Raw genomic sequence first — 18,766 nt, forward strand, 5'->3', positions numbered from 1 at the left:
ATCAGAGGGACAAGGGCAAATTCACCCTGGGATAAAGTGTCTGGATATTTCAGAATGTGAAAGGGGAGACCAGAGAATGAATTCTAGACTTCTATCGTGAAGCATAGTTACTACAGTTGGTGACTAAGTAGTGCATACTTGAAAATTGCTAGGAGAGCAGAGCATCAACTTCCTCACCACAAAGAAATGATAAATATGGGAGATAACGAATATGTGAATTAGCTTGAATTAAGCATTTTATAATGTATACATATATCAAAACATCACATTATACACCACAAATATATACTTTTTTGATCAATTACACTTATTAAAGCTGGCAGGGGAAGGGACAATGTAATATGCTCATGGACTCTGTAATTGTCATCACACATAGAGCTGGCTGTAACGTGGCAGTGTTCTCTTCCACCAAGTTGTCTCTGTTTAACACCCTTCTGCTTTCCCTCAAAGTAGTTGGTGTGCTGTTCCTTGTGAAATACAAGATTGTTCAACATTGGTAACAGCAATTTAACTCCAAATTCTTTTGTTTTTTGCTTCCCTACTAAGACAGCCTGGCTCAAGTCACACAAATCTATTCACATTTTCCAACTATGGTATGCACTTCCCAGAATAGAAGCCTTATTCAAGCAAATAAGCCCTTCCTCCCCACTCCCCACCTAGCAAATATATTAATATTCAAGATTTATAACATGTTTACCATATCGGTGAAGTCTAGCTTTATGTCTCTAGCATTTGTTTTACTATCCCTTATATTTTGTAAACTGGGTACAAGTCTAACTCACCAAGTATCCAGTCAGCTTCTGAAAAGCATATATGGTGCCTTCTTCACATTTGGAGTCTGAAGCTGTGAAACAGTCCTCCATAGAGAGGTGTAAGTCCACAAACTGTTACCAGTTTACATTATGTTAGGTACAGAAATTGAGAGTGACTATTCAGAAACTTCTCTAATAATTTGACGTTACAGCAAAACCCAAGTGTCTGATTTTGTATTCTACTAAAGTGTCTAAGAAGCATTAGGGGGAAAAAAACAAACGCAATTTGAGATGATATTGGAGAAGAATTCTTAGCACATAATCTGAACAGCTTAAAAGTATAAAGAATATCAAATGTAGCATAAAGCCATGTTATACTATAATTTTGATTTTATTTAAAGAAGCAATACAGTATATTAGAAAAAATATGGGCTTTAGATTCAGAAAACCAAGATTTATACCACGCTTCAGCCACCAAGTTGAAATTAGACAAGTTACTTAAACTCTTGAGCGTCGGTTTATTTGGTTATCAAATTTCAATCAATAACACTAACTTCACAAGGGTAGGGATAAAATACTTAAAGTTTTATATTCATATATATAATCAAATAAACCTTTATATATATAAATCCAACAACCTGAGTTGACTGTTAGCATTCTGTTCACAAGACTCAACAAACTCGATACCCTTTACATTTACTCTTAGAATTTTTTCTCACTTACCCCATCCCTAAAATAATTTTTGTCAATATTCTCTAAATCTATCTTCATTCTACTTATAATTCAGAAATAAAATTAATACAAACCACCGAAGAGACCAAGAAAACCAAATCTAAGCTCTGGCCATTTTATGTATTATTTTGTTTTCAAATTTTCTACATACATTTTTTTTTTTTTTTTTTTTTGCTTTTTGAGACAGATCTCTCGTTCTATTGCCCAGGCTGGAATGCTGGGGCATCAGCCTAGCTCACAGTAACTTCAAACTCCCAAGCTCAAGCAATTGATTCTCTTGCTTCAGCCTCCGCAGTAGCTGGGACTACATGGCTAATTTTCACATTTTTATTTTTTTTATTATTAAATAATAGCTGTGTACATTAATGCGATCATGGGGCACCATACACTGGTTTTATAGACTGTTTGACACATTTTCATCATGCTGGTTAACATAGCCTTCCTGGCATTTTCTTAGTTATTGTGTTAAGACATTTACATTCTACATTTACTAAGTTTCCATATACCCTTGTAAGATGCACCGCAGGTGTAATCCCACCAATCACCCTCCCTCCATCCACCTCCCCCCTCCCTCCCCTCCATCTCCCCCTTCACCATATGCTTAGGTTATAACTGGGTTATAGCTTTCATGTGAAAGCCATAAATTAGTTTCATAGTAGGGCTGAGTAGTTACCTCTTTCATGTTTACATGGATGGTGCTGGAACATATTCTTCTTAGTAAAGTATCTCGAGAATGGAAGAAAAAGTATCCAATTTTCATATTTTTAATAAAGATAGGGTTTCACTCTTATTCAGCCTGATGTCAAACTCGTGAGCTCAAAAGATATTCCCACCTCCACCTTCCAGAGTGCTAGGATCACAGGTGTGAGCCACCTCATCCAGCTACACAGCATTTTTTAAACAATACTCTTTGGAGTTACATATTCGACTTTAGGTCTTTTGGTCACCATGTCTTTTATTTCTATTTAGGTGTCTATGAGACTGTTTTCCACCTTGCAGACTTGATAAGTTCGTAATAAATTTATTTCCTTCATTACAGAAGATGATCAGTTTATACCCATCTCTTTTAAAAAGCAAATTTAGATAAAAATATAATAACCTTTACTTTTTAGTGTTCATGTGTCATCAATTTTCTTGCCTTTTTACCAAGTTGCAGAGATGAGAATCATTCATATAATCATCACTGAGAACGGTGATTAATCACAACCTATACTGAATCCAAAATGTTACGAAGCCATTTGACTTTTCCCAATATCTTTCACATTTCCCTACCCACGATATAATTCTATCTTGAAGCCAAGGTCAGTTAAACTTTTCTAACATGTTAATAAATTTTTTTACAATTATTCTCCTGTGCTATTCAATTCCTTATTCTGAACACTATCTACTTCACTTTAGGATGACAGTCATGTACCTTAGAATAAGACTCAAGTTCATTGCAATTCCAACAAGAAAACCATGCCTGGGACTAAAGCCGCTCTTCCCATTGTTAAATTTATTTTCATCCTTCCATTTTTAACCTGTATAAAGAGACTAGAATCTTCAGGGACTCTGAGATTTTCCTGTGTTCTCTAACACCAAGTGCCATATAATATCCTGCCATAGGAAGACATGAAGCTAATTACAGAGACCTCAAGAGGACAGTGACCAAGTGACACTGCAAAAACACGGTGATGGTTTAGAAAAAGCCCATGGACCAGATACTTTGGCCCTAGAGAACCATTTGCTCTGTCCAATTCAACCAAAGGTTATAAAAACTCATAATAAGACAGTAGAGAGAAAGAAGGAAACAAAAATGGAATTTTATGTCTAAATATCTTTGTGCTATTTTGTTGAAACTATTAATAATTACCCATTATAATTAATCTCTCAAAAATAGGTATAATGCTAACTGAAAAAATTAACTATACTCACTTGATCATCTCTATAGAAATCAATCTGTTAAATTTTTATAGAGTAAATAGCAGAAGAGTTTATTTTTTAGAGTAAATAGCAGAACACTTCATTTTTATACAATCACATACTGAGTGACTATGGAAGTGTACCAAGACTTAGCTGTACAGAATTTCTACCCATATTAAGAGCTTAATAGTAAGTGAAACAATTAAAATATCTATCAGTTGATAATAAATTAAGGAAATTATGCTACATTCATGCCGTCAAATTCTCTGAAACCATGAAAAGCAAATTCAAGACCTCTATAGTTAAAAACAGCCACAACCACTGTTGGGTGAAACAGTAGAAAGTAAAAGTGCATATAGTATGTCACTGTGCATATAAAAATATATGTATCTGGACAGATAGACAATAAGCTTTCTTCAGTAAGTACTTCAGGGCAATGAAATTGTTAAGCGAGAAAACAAAGAATTTTGACTGTCAATTTTTTATACTTGTATCAATCAGGATTCTTCAGGATAAGACATGGCACACTCCAAATAGTTCACTGGAGAAGAGCTTAATGCAGACACCAGGTTAGGTGGAGAAGGGTTGAGAGTGAAACTAGAGGGATAAATGGAAGCTGTTCTTTTATTCTTTGTAGCCATTCTTTGATACAGGGAGCAAACAAGGCAGGACAAATAATATCAGGGTAGAAGAAATTAGTATCATAGAAGAAATAGTTATATCTTTGCAGAGTAATCTAAACCCAAAATGTTGGCCTTGAACAGTGTCCTTCATATGAACTAACTAGGGAGAAAAGAAGGGGGCAGGAAGGTAATTATTTAACATAAAACATAACTATCAAAATCTCCATTTCTGCAGATGGTCATGGGGCCTATTTTGATAACAGAATTTCCCTCAGTTCATCTTATCTTCCATCAGTAATGAGGCTGGACAGGGTATACTTCCTATGAGGTGAACAAATTATTTTACCACTGCAATAAAGGATACAATCTTCAGATGATCCTTTGATGGAATGCCATTGTTTCCCATTGATGAGAACTATTGAGCAAAAGGGTCCTAAGAAGCACACTAGAAAATACCCTGAATTCTGGATTTAATACTCCTTGTCCCCATCATGAGGGAAGAACAAACTTCCATCTGGTAATTGGGATGTGTCAGTGCAACAAGCACTAGTATCCTTAGACCCAAAAAAAAGCATTCCCTTTCCTCTTCTCCATCCTGCAGAAGAAGCTAAATTAGCTGTTTCCTGGTCATGCACTTCACCATGATGTGAACATATTAAGAGGCCAAAGAAACATGTCCACCTAGAGCCCATGTCCTTCCTTCTAGATCATGTTCCTGTAATTTTATTCTAAACATCTCAAAATCCACAAAGCTGATTTTCCAAATTTTCTGTGTATATATGCATACATTGACATCATATATTTTGTGATACATGTATTAACAAGTTAAGAGAGAACTTACTTAACTTAGGAATTAGTTAAGTTGAATTAAACTTTCAAATATTTCAACATTTGGCTTGTAGAATTCTGTTTTTGCTCTTGTTCCAGACCACTCAAATATGAGAAACAGACCCCTTTCCATATGTGACACAAAGAGCTCAAAGTGGTCAGAGGCCAGTCCCAGCTATGCCCACTTTGGAAGCATTCTTCCCAGGGATGCCAGACCCTCTAACCCTACTAAACGTATAGATTTCCTCCATAAAATTATTTGAGTTTTTTAGTGACTTCTTCCATCTTGATCTTATACATGTATATTCTGGTTATAGAAGAGATAGCATCTCAGTCACTGACTTAAGGCATGTATTGCATCAAATAGGATAGCATCCTTCTCCACTTGCAAGGGATTTCTGGCCCAGTTGGTACAAAAGCTGGCTTGCTATATAAACTTCACACCTTTTCTCTTCTCACCAATTTTTCTAATACCACAGAGTATGCCAGGTAGTATGGCCCTCAAATCAAAACTATTTGCACAAAGTCTGAACTTGCAGAAAATCCTTTTCCAGATCTGCGCCCCAGCTGAGCTGACAGCCTTTCATGTATTCTAGACATGGGTTGGAGTGGTGTTCCAGGTTATAGAATATGCTTCTTCCAGAAACAGAAGACATCTACCAGGCATTGTGCTTTCTTTACTTTACTTTGAAGAGGATCTTCTGGCATGTCCCAAAACATGGAACTCCCCAAATTTGTATAATGTGACAATTTCATGAATATTCCATAGAGTTCATTTCCTTCCTTGAGATCACATGTGTATTACAAAAGCATCAAATACCTGCCATATCGTCTTCATCTGGTTTGATAGCATGATGTCATTAATACAATGGACCATATGATGATTTGTAAAACATCAAAATGGCCCAGGTGTCTTCAGACCATATTATGACAAAGGGTAAAATAGTAGATGTATATGTTCTGCACTACAAGTGAATGCTAACTATAACTAATTCTCCTTTTTGAAAGACATGGAAAAGAAAAGTTACCAGACCAAGGGTCATGTGTCATTACCTAAGGATACATTAATGTGCTCTAGCAAAGATACCACTTTTGACACAGCAGCTGCCATTAAGGGCACAACTGAGATGAGTTTACAACAGTTCATTGGCATTCTCCAAGAACTGACTAGATTTTGTAAGAGACACACTAGTGAATTAAATGAAAAAAACAATGGTCATCACCATTCTTGTATCCTTGGGGCATCTTTTTGCCACCACTGCCCATACAAAATGAACCACCTTGCCTGGACCTGTATAATTTTTGAAATACTATCTTAGTCAGAAGATGGGACAGTTTCCGTGAAATCCCCACTATAATAGCTGTAACCCACAGGACCAAGAACAAGTGTAGAGTTGTATCAAATACCGTAAACACTCAGAAATTATGTATAGCCAGGCACAGCGACTCATGCGTGTAATCCCAGCACTTTGGGAAGCTGAGGCAAGAGAGTCACTTGAGGTGAGGAGCTGGAGGCCCAGCCTGGACAACATAGTGAGACTCTGCCTTTACAAAAATAAAAAATCATCCTGGTGTGGCTGGTGTGTGTCTATAGTCCTATCTACTTAGGAGACTGGGCTGAGGCAGGAGGATTGGTTCAGCCCAGGAGTTCAAGGCTGCATTGAGCTATGATCATGCCACTGCACTCCAGCCTGGGGGACAGAATGAGACCCCGTCTAAAAGAAAAAAAAATAGTGAAATGATCATTGGAGGGTTGATAATTTTATTGTTGTTATAACTTTTTTTTTGAGACAGCGTCTTGCTTTAGAGGGTTGGTAATTTTATTACCAGACATGTATTACAGTGCAGGGGTTATGAGAACAGCTCCTGAATTCACACTAGCAGACTTTGAATCCAGGCTTACTGCTTAATAAACCTTGAAGATATTTAGCATCTCTGTGCTTTATACAGTTTCTTTCCAAAATGTGGATAATGAGAGTATCTGCTTCGTAGGATTCAAGATAAAGCACTTTGTACAATACCACAAGAAGTACCAATGAGTCATACCAATTATCCTCTTCTCTAGGGCACGAATAATGAGAGGTAATCAATCTTCATCACCTCAAGAAGGAAAGTTTCATTAATAGGTTCTTCTCTACTCTTTGCTAACCGTGACAGATAACAAGCTGCACACTTTTGGGAAAAAGAGAACTTTCACACATATTTTACAAATACTCCATTTTCTATTTGCTAAAATTTTTGAGATTTCTCTTTCTGAGAAAAAGACATAATTATTTCAGTGTGACTTATTTAGTCAGGATACGCAACTCACCAATCACATTTGTTTCCCCAGGATAAAAAGTAATGTTACCAACTATAAGTATTGTGGTGAACTTTAGGCCTATAACAAGATTTAATCAAGGGTCTCTGAGATTACCACCATGGATAAAAGAATACTATGATTAATAAGTTTAACTTTTTTTCATAATTAAAACAATGATCTAAAATTCAGGTCTGATAGCACCTAAACAAGGAAACGCAGGTATTGATAGAAATTATGTAAGGTCTTATAAATGATAAAGTGCTAAATACTAACAATTTACTAAAAGAAAGGAATACAAATGAGGGATATCAAGCTCTCTCTTCAGATAGACCCAAAATTAGGTCTACGGGAAAAGCTGGAAGAGTAAAATACTAGCAAGTATAAATTCAAGTACAAAATTAATTTTGAAGTGAAAGGGCACTGACCTAGCTAGCAACCAAGGTCATGGTTTCTGGCCCCTGGCTCTCTTTGATGATTCCTACCTGTGTGCTTTTCAGAAAACTACAGCCACTTCTCAATTCCTGCATTTTAGCATATGTAATCTGAGGGGATTAGAACAAATGATACAGGTAATCCATTCTAACTTTGAGTTCTGATATTCTAAATATAGGACTAACAATTTCCCAGACTGCCGGCCAGAGGAGGCTGATAAGTAGGAAAATAAGCATCTAATGGGGCAATGGGAAGCAAACAATTTAGGAACAGAAGGAATTAAAATCAAGATAGATAGATAGTAAACAGATTAATGATCGTGTGACTGCATAGTTTATTTATCAGTAGAAAAATCTGTCTGGTATAGAAAAAGATAAAATATTATTATTTGCTCAATTACATGGCACTCTCCTAGAACAAGGGCTTTCAAACTAGTAGGTTACAAAGGATGTAAGATTTGATGTTTAGCACTTTGATGCACAGAGCATCAAAAAAATAACATCACTTCTAACTTAATGGTGAAATAATACCATATTTTAATATATAGTGGGTTTTTAGGCATGTGACGTGGCCTAAATCTGGGGTGGTTCTCTGAAATTGCACAATGTCTTTCTGCAGCCAGCATGAAGGAGAATCCATAGTTCTTCTTAGCTAATCCATTCATGAAATCTTCCTGTAACGCACAAGATGACTGCACAGTCTTCTCATAGCTACTTTCATGTCTTTGTTCCTAAATGTATAGATGGCTGGATTCAGAAAAGGAGTGATAAATGCATCAAAAATCGCAAGGTATTTATCCAGGTGTGAAGTGGGAGAAGGCCATGTATAGAAAAACATCAGTGGCCCAAAGAATAGGATGACCACAGTGATATGAGCTGACAGAGTAGATAGGGCCTTGGACAAACCACCAGATGAATGTTTCCACACAGTGAGCAGAATGAAGATGTAAGAAATGACCAGCAAGACAAAGGAGCCCACAGAAATGAGCCCACTGTTGACAGTGACCATGAACTCCAGTTCTTGAGTGTTTGTGCAGGCAAGCCTGAGGAGCCGGGGGAGGTCACAGTAAAAACTATCAAATATATTAGGGCCACAAAAAGGTAAATCTACCACAAAAACTAATTGGATCAATGAATGGGTAAGGCCAATGATCCAAGAAGTGGCTAGAAAATACAGGCACATCCGTGGGCTCATGATGGTCAGGTAGTGGAGGGGCTTGCATATGGCCACATATCTGTCAAAGGCCATGGTGATGAGCAGCACCATCTCAGTGCCCCCCACTGCATGGCTAAAGAAGATCTGGGTAATACATCCCCAAAAGGAGATGGCTTTGTGCCTCTTGAAAATATCACAAATCATCTTAGGGGCTGTGATTGAGCAAAATATCATATCAATGACTGAGAGGTTAGCCAGGAGGAAATACATGGGGGAGTGCAGATGAGCATCCATGGTTACAGTGAACACGATGACCAGGTTTCCCATCATGCTGGCAAAGTAGAACAGCAAGGAGAAGGCAAAGAGGAGAAGCTGAATCTCCCATGAATCCGTGAGTCCCAGGAACACAAACTCGGATACTACAGAGTGATTCATTCCATCCATGGCCTCAGACACGGGGATCAGTTTTCATGTTAACTAATGGTAATGGAATAAAGATGAGAAAGAATTACATAAGCAAGGATTACGAAAGTGCATAAAAGTAAGCCTCTAGCGATGAAAATCATTATCACAGTGACATCTCACATGACCAAATAGCAATCATCATGTGAGCCCTGTGGCTGTGACTGAGCAAAATATTCTATTTACAGAGGTCAGCTAGGTCCCATATAGCACCAAAATATTCTATTTACAGGGGTCAGCTAGGTCCCATATAGCACCACTAAATTAATTCCTTCTCTGAACCTATTTGTCATACCTCAGGTAAGCTATTTGAATCATTTGCTAAATTCAATTTTTTTTACATGACTGCTTTATTAAAATCTGGAAAAAATACCTGTTTACTGCCAGACAGAAATCATAAATCCCAGCCATTATTTGTTTCATGTCCATCGTTCCAAAGTTCACTTAAATATACTGTTTGTAAAGCTGCCACTTTCATTTAGATACAGTTTGAAAATGCCAAATAAAGAACAATTATAAAACTCAATAAGTTTCTCACATAAGTTGGATTTAATTTTGACCAAAGTACATTATTTGAACAATAATTTTTAATTCAACTTGTTCATATGTTGTTTAGGATATTGCATCCTCATTTATAGGTGAAATATGTTTGTAATTTCTCTTTATAACAACATATTTTTTCCAATTTTGATATCAGGTATATCCAGATGAAGTAGAATGAATTTGAAGTCTTTCTTCTTTTTCTATTATCTATAAGATTGGGCATGATCTGTTTTTTAAAATTATCTTCTATTTTTATTTACAAATATTAGTTGTCCATTTTTTGAGACTTTGGAAACATAAAAGAAAGAAAAGAAAAAAAATCAATAAGTTTTAAAGTGAAGTTACATTACCCAAAGTAGTATCTATTCTGAGGCTTGTAACACATAAAGCTTCAGGAATGTCAATGACTGTGATTACTGAATATTTAGATGATACCTTGATATTTCACTTTTGTTTTTAAGACAGTCTCACTCTATCACCCTGGGTAGTGTACCATGACATCATAGCTCACAGCAACCTCAAACTCTTGAGTTCAGGTAATCGTCTTGCCTCAATCTCCTGAGTAGCTGGGACTATATGCACCCACCACAACATCTGGCTAATTTTTCTATTTTTGGCAGAGATGGGATCTTGCTCTTGCTCAGGCTGGTTTTAAACTCCTAAGCTCAAGCAATCCACGTGCCTGTCCTCCCAAAGTGCTAGGATAACAGATATGAGCCACCGTGCCTGGCCTCCTGATATTTCACTTTGATGTATTAGTTTAACATCTTTAAAAGGCACAGGTAACTACAATATACAAATAGTGTGAAAGAAATGCCTTTTTTGGTAAGACTGTTAGTAAAGAAAGTGTCTAATTTTCCATCTACTAAGAATTTGTATAGAAAATAACTACAAAAGATAAATAAGTGACAAATGTATATAAAATGATGCCACTAAATTTCTTCAATAGATTATATAAATTTATGATCTGACCCAATTAAGGCATCAAAATATAAGAGGTAACACCAATCTGAGGCAAACTGTAAAAATCCCAAGCATTTGAATAAATTCAGTTATAAAATTTCTTTATACTTTGTCTCTGAAAAAACAGTTTTATTGTAGTGAGATACAATATGTATAAATGTAGTGTGCACTCATTCAGAAGTAAAAAATAACAACAATGAAGTTTGAGAGTCAGTCTTTTTAAAAAGCATATATACAAATTTCAATAAGAAAGTCTTTGGATCAGCTGAGGATTTCACTAGAGGAGATGTCTTTACAGGTATATTGGCTACTACACAGGAGCTGTGGAGGCAGAATGTAGAGTGTCTATTCCCAATCACTTCTCAGCCTTTTGGCTAAGATCAAGTGTGTAGAGTGTCCATTCCCAGTAATTCATTGATATAAGCTCAGGCCTTGTATGTGCATCCACAGTGAACCTGCTCAGCTTAGAAACATTGCAATGTACCCAGAACGTCCTTCCAAATGACAGCGGGAGGCATGTAGTGTCCTCAGCCAAGTCCTTTCCCATGGCACATTACTCCCACAGACAAGACATGGATGATGCATTCCTGTCCAGAGGATTTTAGGGTCTCCCTGCAGCAATCGGGCTTCATGTTAAAGAGCTCTCCAAAGCCGACGTGAACACCAATCTTCTCTAGGTTATTACATCTTGACCACCAGATTTGTTTGTAGTCTGAGAACCCAAGGTAGGTGGCATATCATGTTTCTGGGCTTCTGGGAGTACAGCTGGTTTTGAAGTCACATATGTAGATTGTTCCTCCTAAAGCTCTAGTTTCTGTATATTTGGCCATCAATTGGGTAACCAGAGATGGCTGGGAAGCAGTATCTTTTCCACCAGAAAAAAAAAATTTTTTTCCTTTGCATTAGTATTTTCCTGGAAATTCCAGTGACAAGTCCCAGAAAGGTTCTATGATACTCGATTTATTGTCACATGCAAGACACATAACATCTCATTCACCTCAAAGCAATAAGAAGACTGCTTTCCTGGAAGTGCTCGAGTGCATGCTCTGCAATACATCTTCCATGGGCAATGCAGGATGAGCTGAAGTGAGCCCAGAGGGACGCAGTCATCTTGCAGTCCACACAGTGCTGTTTCTGAGGGTGGAGGACAGCATGGTCTTTGAGCAAGCTGCAACTGCCCCCACGTGTTTGCACTTCTCCATTGTTAACATTGACTTAATGCAGCTGAGAAACATCATCCAAACAAGTCTCTGGGCACAACACTTAATCGGTTTTCTCCCAAGTCAATCTTAGGATAGCTAAATGTCAATCCCTGTGTAGTGTCCCACACTTCAGGCATTTCCCACCTTTAAATCAGGGCAGATGTTTACCTCCTAAGTAGAGGGCCAACTTCCACTCCTGCAATTCATTGCAATTAACCTCTCTTGGGGCTGGCCAAATTCCTTAAGTAGCTTCTGCATTAGTTTCTACAGCTGCTGTAGCAAGTTACCACAAACTTAGCAGCTTAAAACACACATATACACACAGAGAGAGAATTATCATCTTACAGTTCTAGGAAATAGGCTATTATGAGTCTGCAGAGCTAAAATCAGAGTGTACACAAAGCTGCATTTGTTCTGGAGGTTCTAGAAGAGAATCTGTCTCCTTGCCTTTTCCACCTTCTGCAGGCTGCCGCATTCCTTACTTAGCTTGTGAACCCTTTTTCCTTCAAAGTGTATCACCTCTCTACTTTAGTCATCACGTCTCTGCAGCTGTGACTGTTCCTCTCATGAGTACCCCCGTGATTACACTGAGCAGACCTAGCTAATCCAGGATAATTTTACATCTCAAGATTATTTTATTAATCACATCTGCAAAATGCCTGGTGCCACATAAGGTGCTGTATTCACAGATCCAGAGATTAGGACATGAGCATCTGTGAAGGCCATTATTCTGTACAGCATGGTTTCTTACTGTGAGCAAGTATTTGAGGGAGGAAAGGAAAATCTTAGACTAATCAATGATTGTGACGGAAGCAACTTCGGATAGCCTGTCAGGAAACTGGGAGAGATATTAAAGGAAGAGACGCAGATAAACGTATCCTGGTCTATGCCTTGTAGCTAATCATGAGTGATATCTGACTCCGATTACGTGTAGGACAAAGTACGGACAACCGATGCTCGCCAGTGGTAAGGAACGGATGATAATTAGTCCATCAATATGTTCTTTGCAGAGTAGTTATACCAGGTATATAATTGACTCCTGAGCAATCCTCAGTATGATTCTTGTTTATTAATTCAGTTAACATTTTGAGGGCACAGAATGCCAGACATCACACCAGAGGTGGGAGATATAGCACTGACAAGAATGCTTGCTTTTGTGGAACTCATATTCACTAAAATAAGTGCAATTTTAATGCTACATACAGATTCCCCTTCTCCAGAAAGGGTAAGAACACTTGACTATCTGGGGAGTCTCAAACACTGCTTCTAGTTTGATTCCCACCTTCAGCAAATCTCATTTTAGTATTTTTACTTCTTCTTTTATCTGAATTTTACATCTATAGCTTCTTTTACACTATTTATTTTTCCTAATAAATATGCGTTTGTTTTATCCCCGTATATATTTATAAAGTACTTGGGGGGAGGTTGCACGTGCTATAATTCTTTCTGTAGATTGAAAAGCAACTCAAAACCAATGCTAAGAAGACTTCTGGTCGTCTTCACTTATTCCTTCAACAAATATGTGCGAAACATTAGAGATAATATAAAGGTGAAAAATAGATATTAATTATGTGAAACAAAGTAGTTAAATAAACTGAACATATATAAAATAAGACACAAAAGCTATCAGAACAATTTTAAGTAAGAGTTGTGCAAACTATCCTACCATTTATATCTGAACTCCATGTCATGAACTATAAACTAATCAAAACTCTACAGAAATGGGCGAAAAAGGACCAAAATAATACCTTCTTCTCACTAAGGGGAAAAAATATGCTTCTAACCAAAATTTTGCTAACATTTCCATGAAATAGGAACAATAGTGAGAATATACTATGAAGTGGGAATATTAATGGTGCTTCCTCCAAATTGAAATTTGAATAGCAAAATATCACAAAGCAGAATAGCAAAAAAAAAAAAAAAAAAAGATAGCAAAATTGACAGTTAGTTTACAAGGAAAAGAGCAGGACTTTAAAAAGTATTTATTAGGTGAAACAGAAAACAAATACAAGATTCTGTGTAAAATTTACACACAGACAGAACCTAAGCAGAGGGCAAGATGGAAATTTTTTTCAGCTATATGTGTTTTTTAAATCAGAAATGAAATGGATGGCAAGGCAAGAAGAGAAGAAAGACAAAGATAAGCTGGGTTATTAAATGCAGCAGGAGACCAAGATGGGTAGTTAAATGGAAAATTATGATGAAAGGCATGAGACGCCAGAGTGGTGGAAGCTTATTTAGATGTGTGATCTTAAAAGCTCCAGAGCCCAAAAATATTTCCTCTTAGCACTCAGCATCAGAATTGCTTTCTGTACAGTTAGCATACTGCATTCCCTAGTTTTGCTGACCCTGCTAAGGGAAGGGTACTCCATTAAGCTGTTGCACACAAATTTCCAGATGGCTTTCCTCAGCTGAGATCTTGGGCATGCAAGACATGAGAGTTTTGGTGATGAAGAAATAAGTGATCTATTTTAACCTGCGTCATTACCCAAGGAGGGTTAGCTTAAGTCAGTTGCTGCAGGAGGCAGATTCAAAGCAGAAGGCTGGTAGAAGGACAGAGCCCAGAAATGAGAGTTGGGACTGAGAAAAAGAAGAAATAGGGATAAACACAAAATTTGCCTACTTTATAATCCCTAAAGAGCAAAGATGAGAAAATAATACAAATAGCAAATATCAGCAGATCTAGAAACTTACTCAGTTCTTGTCTTTAAGTCTTCACCTTTCTTGAATATTAAGTATTCATCTGTGAGTCTCTGAATGGTTTCTAGAGTGAGATGCTGGATTACCTGAGGTATTCCAGACCCTCCCTGGAAAGAACGTGTTCTCTCCTAAGACCATTGCCATTGGTAGATTTTCTGGCTTGAGTTCTGTAGCTCTGGCCTAGCTATTGTTCTTAATAATTATAATGATGTGGATTATAGTCATCATTTATTTATACTACTTAAATAATTTTGATGTGTGACAAATACAGATACTCTAGCATCTGATGGAATCTCCATTAAAACCTGTTTAGAGTTGGAATTGGACAACTTCTTAGAATAGATTTATAACTTTACATTGTCAGTAATTTTTTTTGTATTTTAAAATTTTGGGAAAAAAAGAGAGAGATGGTCATTATCCCCCGGTTAATAAAATCAATGAGCTGGACGAGATCTAAAAAGTTCTGACACAATTTCTTTCTTTGTTTTCTCCATTGAGTTTGCAAGTTTGAAAAATCCATTTCTTTTCTGAGTTTTCTGGTATTTATTTACATAATAGTCCAAAGGTAATTTCTTACAAAAAGGAAATCTCTCACCTTTTCAATGAAGTTGGTGTCCACTTAATTCATCCTCTATGGACATAAAAAAGTGGTTGGAAACTATCTGAAACAAACGTGCGACATCCTTGACCTTGGTAAGAGCAAATGAAGATCACTCATCTGTACCCTCTAGTTTCAGTCATTCCGATTTCTTTAGCCTTTCCTCTTAGGGTCCACATTTGATTCCTGTATCTTTGTCTCTCTTGCCTAATCTCCCCACTTCACCACCAATATCTCATTGTATTTACTTAGAAAAAAATTATTTTAAAATGTTTTAAAAACATTTTTTAAGTACAGGAGGATTGATTACAGGTTATTAAACATTATACATTTAGTTCCTTCTTTTTTCTCTGTTCTGCCATCATCTAATGTTAACTGACACTATATTTTTTTAATTTGGGGTAAGTTAGATCTTTAGACGTAATTCTTCCAAACAAGTTTTTAATCATTCTTTCTCTATCTTGATTCTATAAAATGGTGGTTTTATTTTTTTTAAGCTGCACTCATCACAAGTACCTAGTGAACTGTCTCATCTTTATACCTTAGCTCTTCTCTAGAGACAGAAGTAAAGCAAAGAGCAACCTTGTTAGGAGGACAAGCAGCATATTGTCTTCATTTTCACTAAAGCTCTCTCAGTATAGTTAACAACTTAACCTATTTCCAGTCCTTACCTGAACCACTCCATGGTGCAGACTCCAGACTCTGCAATCCACCTCCAGATGCACCATGGTTCTGTAAGTCATTTCCAAGAACTAGTCAAAAATTAAGGTAAATTCTTGTTCTTCATATCCGTGATAACTCATATTTATTCTCCTGCTGTGATCATCATTTCCCCATTGGTTTAAAAATTCATTCATCATCAACACCACCTGTTTCTTCCTGCCCCCAGGCCAAAACTTAATTGACGTGTGCAAAAAGCAAACTGCCTTCTTTTTTTGGTTGTTTGTTTGCTTTTTGTTTAGCAGGCCCTGGCCACAAACTACCTTCTTGATGAAGTTTATCTAGTTTAACGTTTTCCTCCTGTTGTGGACTTTACCCCATCCTTCCCTCACAGCAAGTCACAGACCATTATCTCGAACACACAAAAGTACTTAAAATGTTTCTATAAATGGAAAAAACAGCTAATTAACTGCAGTTGGAGGACAGTGACCAAATAAAGCTATAGTAACCTGGGACTGCAAAACGAAGTCAATTAGCCAAGAAAATTGTGTCCTAGAAATACATTCATTGTGATCACAGCAATGAAGGGGAAACATCCACAGGGAGTCACAGGAAGGAGGGATGACACTGGAATCTTAAAGAAAATCAATCTTTATCATTATCTTTGCCTATCTAAATCCCACACAAAGAAATGTCTCTAGAAAAATCTGATAATATTCACTTTCTAAGAGATTCGTAGAAATTAAATGAAACAACCTTATAAATATCAATTTCCTCTACACACAAATAAACTAGAAAAAAATAATAAACTTCAAAAATAATTTTTAAAATATCTTATCATGTGACTTTTATAAATTATAAATTTGAAATACTGTGATAAGAACTTTGAAGATACAAGCTTTGTCTAACTTACGTTTTATTTCTTCCAACACAATTTGTACAGTTTCCTGCAATTCAGGGGACCTAACTTATATTTGTTGAATTTAACAAAAGAATCTACTTGTTGAAATAATTTCAGTGTTCTTTATTGTGTCTATCATTTGGAGGCATTTGACTTCAAAATATCAGGAAGAAGTAAGAGAAGTTGTTTTTTTTCTGTTTTTTAACGTCAGGTACAGGGGATTGAGGTAATCATAGTTCTTTGTCAATGATGCATTATGAGAATTGGTTTACAAAGAGATTCTCTCTTATTTTACTTGTTTATTCTTTTTAATTTCCATTCCCCATTCCCAACCACTTTCCCTGAAAGACAGTTGGTCTGGTATTGTGGTGAGCGCCTGTAGTCCCAGCTACTTGCGAGGCTGCGGCAAGACGGGGTCTCTTGAGGCACTCTACCGAGGGTGACATAGTGAGACTCTGTCTTAAAAAATAAATAAATAAATAATAAATTAAATATTAGTATACTTTGCCTTCTTATATATTCTCAATATATTCAAGAGATTTTATTGTAATTTGCAAACTGAGTGCATAATCTTCTCATTGCCACTTTCATCTTATTCCTAAAAGTATAGATAACTGGATTTAGAAAAGGAGTGATAACTACATCAAAGATGGCAAGGAATTTATCCAGATGTGATGTAGGAAATGGCCACATATAGAAAAAAATTAAGGGCCCAAAGAACAAAACCACCACAGTGACATGAGCTGACAGAGTAGAGAGTGCTTTGGATATGCCACCTGAAAAATTCTTCTGAACAGTCACCAAAATGAAGACATATGAGGTGATCAGAACTAAAAAGGAGGCCACAGAAATAAATCCACTATTGGCAGTAACCATGAATTCCAGTGTGTAGGTCTCTATGCACGCAAGTTTGATAAATCGAGGAAGGTCACAAAAAAAGCTGTCTAATTCATTAGGGCCACAGAAAGGCAAGTCTACATACAATAAAAGCCAACTGAGTCACTGAGTGTATGAGGCCAATTACCCAGGAAGTGACTACAACTAAATGCATCTTCCTGGACTTATGACAGTGAGGTAGTGGAGAGGCCTACATATGGCAACCTATCGGTCAAAGGCCATGGCTAGGAGCAGCACAATCTCAGTACCCCCAACTGCATGGATAAAGAAGATTCAAACTACACAGTCCCCAAAAAAGACAGTTTTGTGCTTTCTGAAAAGCTCGTAAATCATTTTGGGAGCTGTGGAGGAGCAAAATATCAAGTCAATAATGGAAAGGTTGGCCAGCAGGAAGTACATGGGGGACTGTAAGCGGGGGTCAGAGGTCACAGTTAGCACAATGAGGAGGTTTCCCATCAGGCTTGCCACATAGAACACTGAAGAAAAGAGGAAGAGGAGGAGCTGCATCTCCCATGAGGTAGACAGCCCCAGGAACACGAACTCGGACACCACAGAGTGGTTGGCTTCATCCGTTGCCTCCATCAGCAGTGACAACTCTCATGCCACCTGAAAGAGGAGAGGAAGGAGAAACACTGATTTAGGACAAATAGCACTGATCTTGGCAAAAAAAGTGGGCAATTTAAAAGTTGTCAGAAAACTAGACAAAGGCTCATTTATGCCTGTGGAGACTGTTCCAATCACAAATCAATTTATATTCATCAATTGTTTTATTGCAAAAAAATTATATTGCACAGAATAACTACTCTTTTATTCATTTGAATGAATACTTCTGTTGAATGTTATATTGTTAAGTATTACTTCTGAGCTAAAGACTGTGAGCTAAAGACTTTTCACATAATAACTATGTTAAATACTTAAGTAACATAACAAGCATTCCTCAATATACTAATACCATAGGCATTATCACATTGGCAAGTTCTTTCAAAATACATGAATGTTTCTGGTGTGGAGATATACATTTCTCACATCTGTAATTGAAAAGACAACTTATTTATAAGAAGACAACAAATACCAAAGTAGAGGATGCGAGATCATGGCACTCATGAGCACTAGA

The 18,766-nt window shown here is 36.9% G+C and overlaps 1 protein-coding gene and 1 pseudogene across 1 annotated transcript; both read right to left on the minus strand.

Annotated features, from left to right (window-relative positions):
* Nucleotides 1-8,219: 8,219 nt before the first annotated feature.
* On the minus strand, nucleotides 8,220-9,188 carry LOC128588292 (olfactory receptor 4F15). The gene has a single exon (XM_053595025.1). It carries the CDS (start codon nucleotides 9,168-9,170, stop codon nucleotides 8,232-8,234), a length of 939 nt encoding a protein of 312 aa, XP_053451000.1. The 5' UTR covers nucleotides 9,171-9,188; the 3' UTR covers nucleotides 8,220-8,231.
* An 8,098-nt stretch (nucleotides 9,189-17,286) lies between these two features.
* Nucleotides 17,287-18,216, minus strand: LOC128588304 (olfactory receptor 4F6-like; annotated as a pseudogene).
* Between the last annotated feature and the right edge of the window lie 550 nt (nucleotides 18,217-18,766).

This window comes from Nycticebus coucang, chromosome 6 (genome assembly GCF_027406575.1).
Source record: "Nycticebus coucang isolate mNycCou1 chromosome 6, mNycCou1.pri, whole genome shotgun sequence".
NCBI classification, from domain to species: Eukaryota; Metazoa; Chordata; class Mammalia; order Primates; family Lorisidae; genus Nycticebus; species Nycticebus coucang.

Bases quoted from the DNA above. Each gene is read 5' to 3' on its own strand.
- LOC128588292 (XM_053595025.1), bottom strand. From the start codon at position 9,170: ATGGATGGAATGAATCACTCTGTAGTATCCGAGTTTGTGTTCCTGGGA.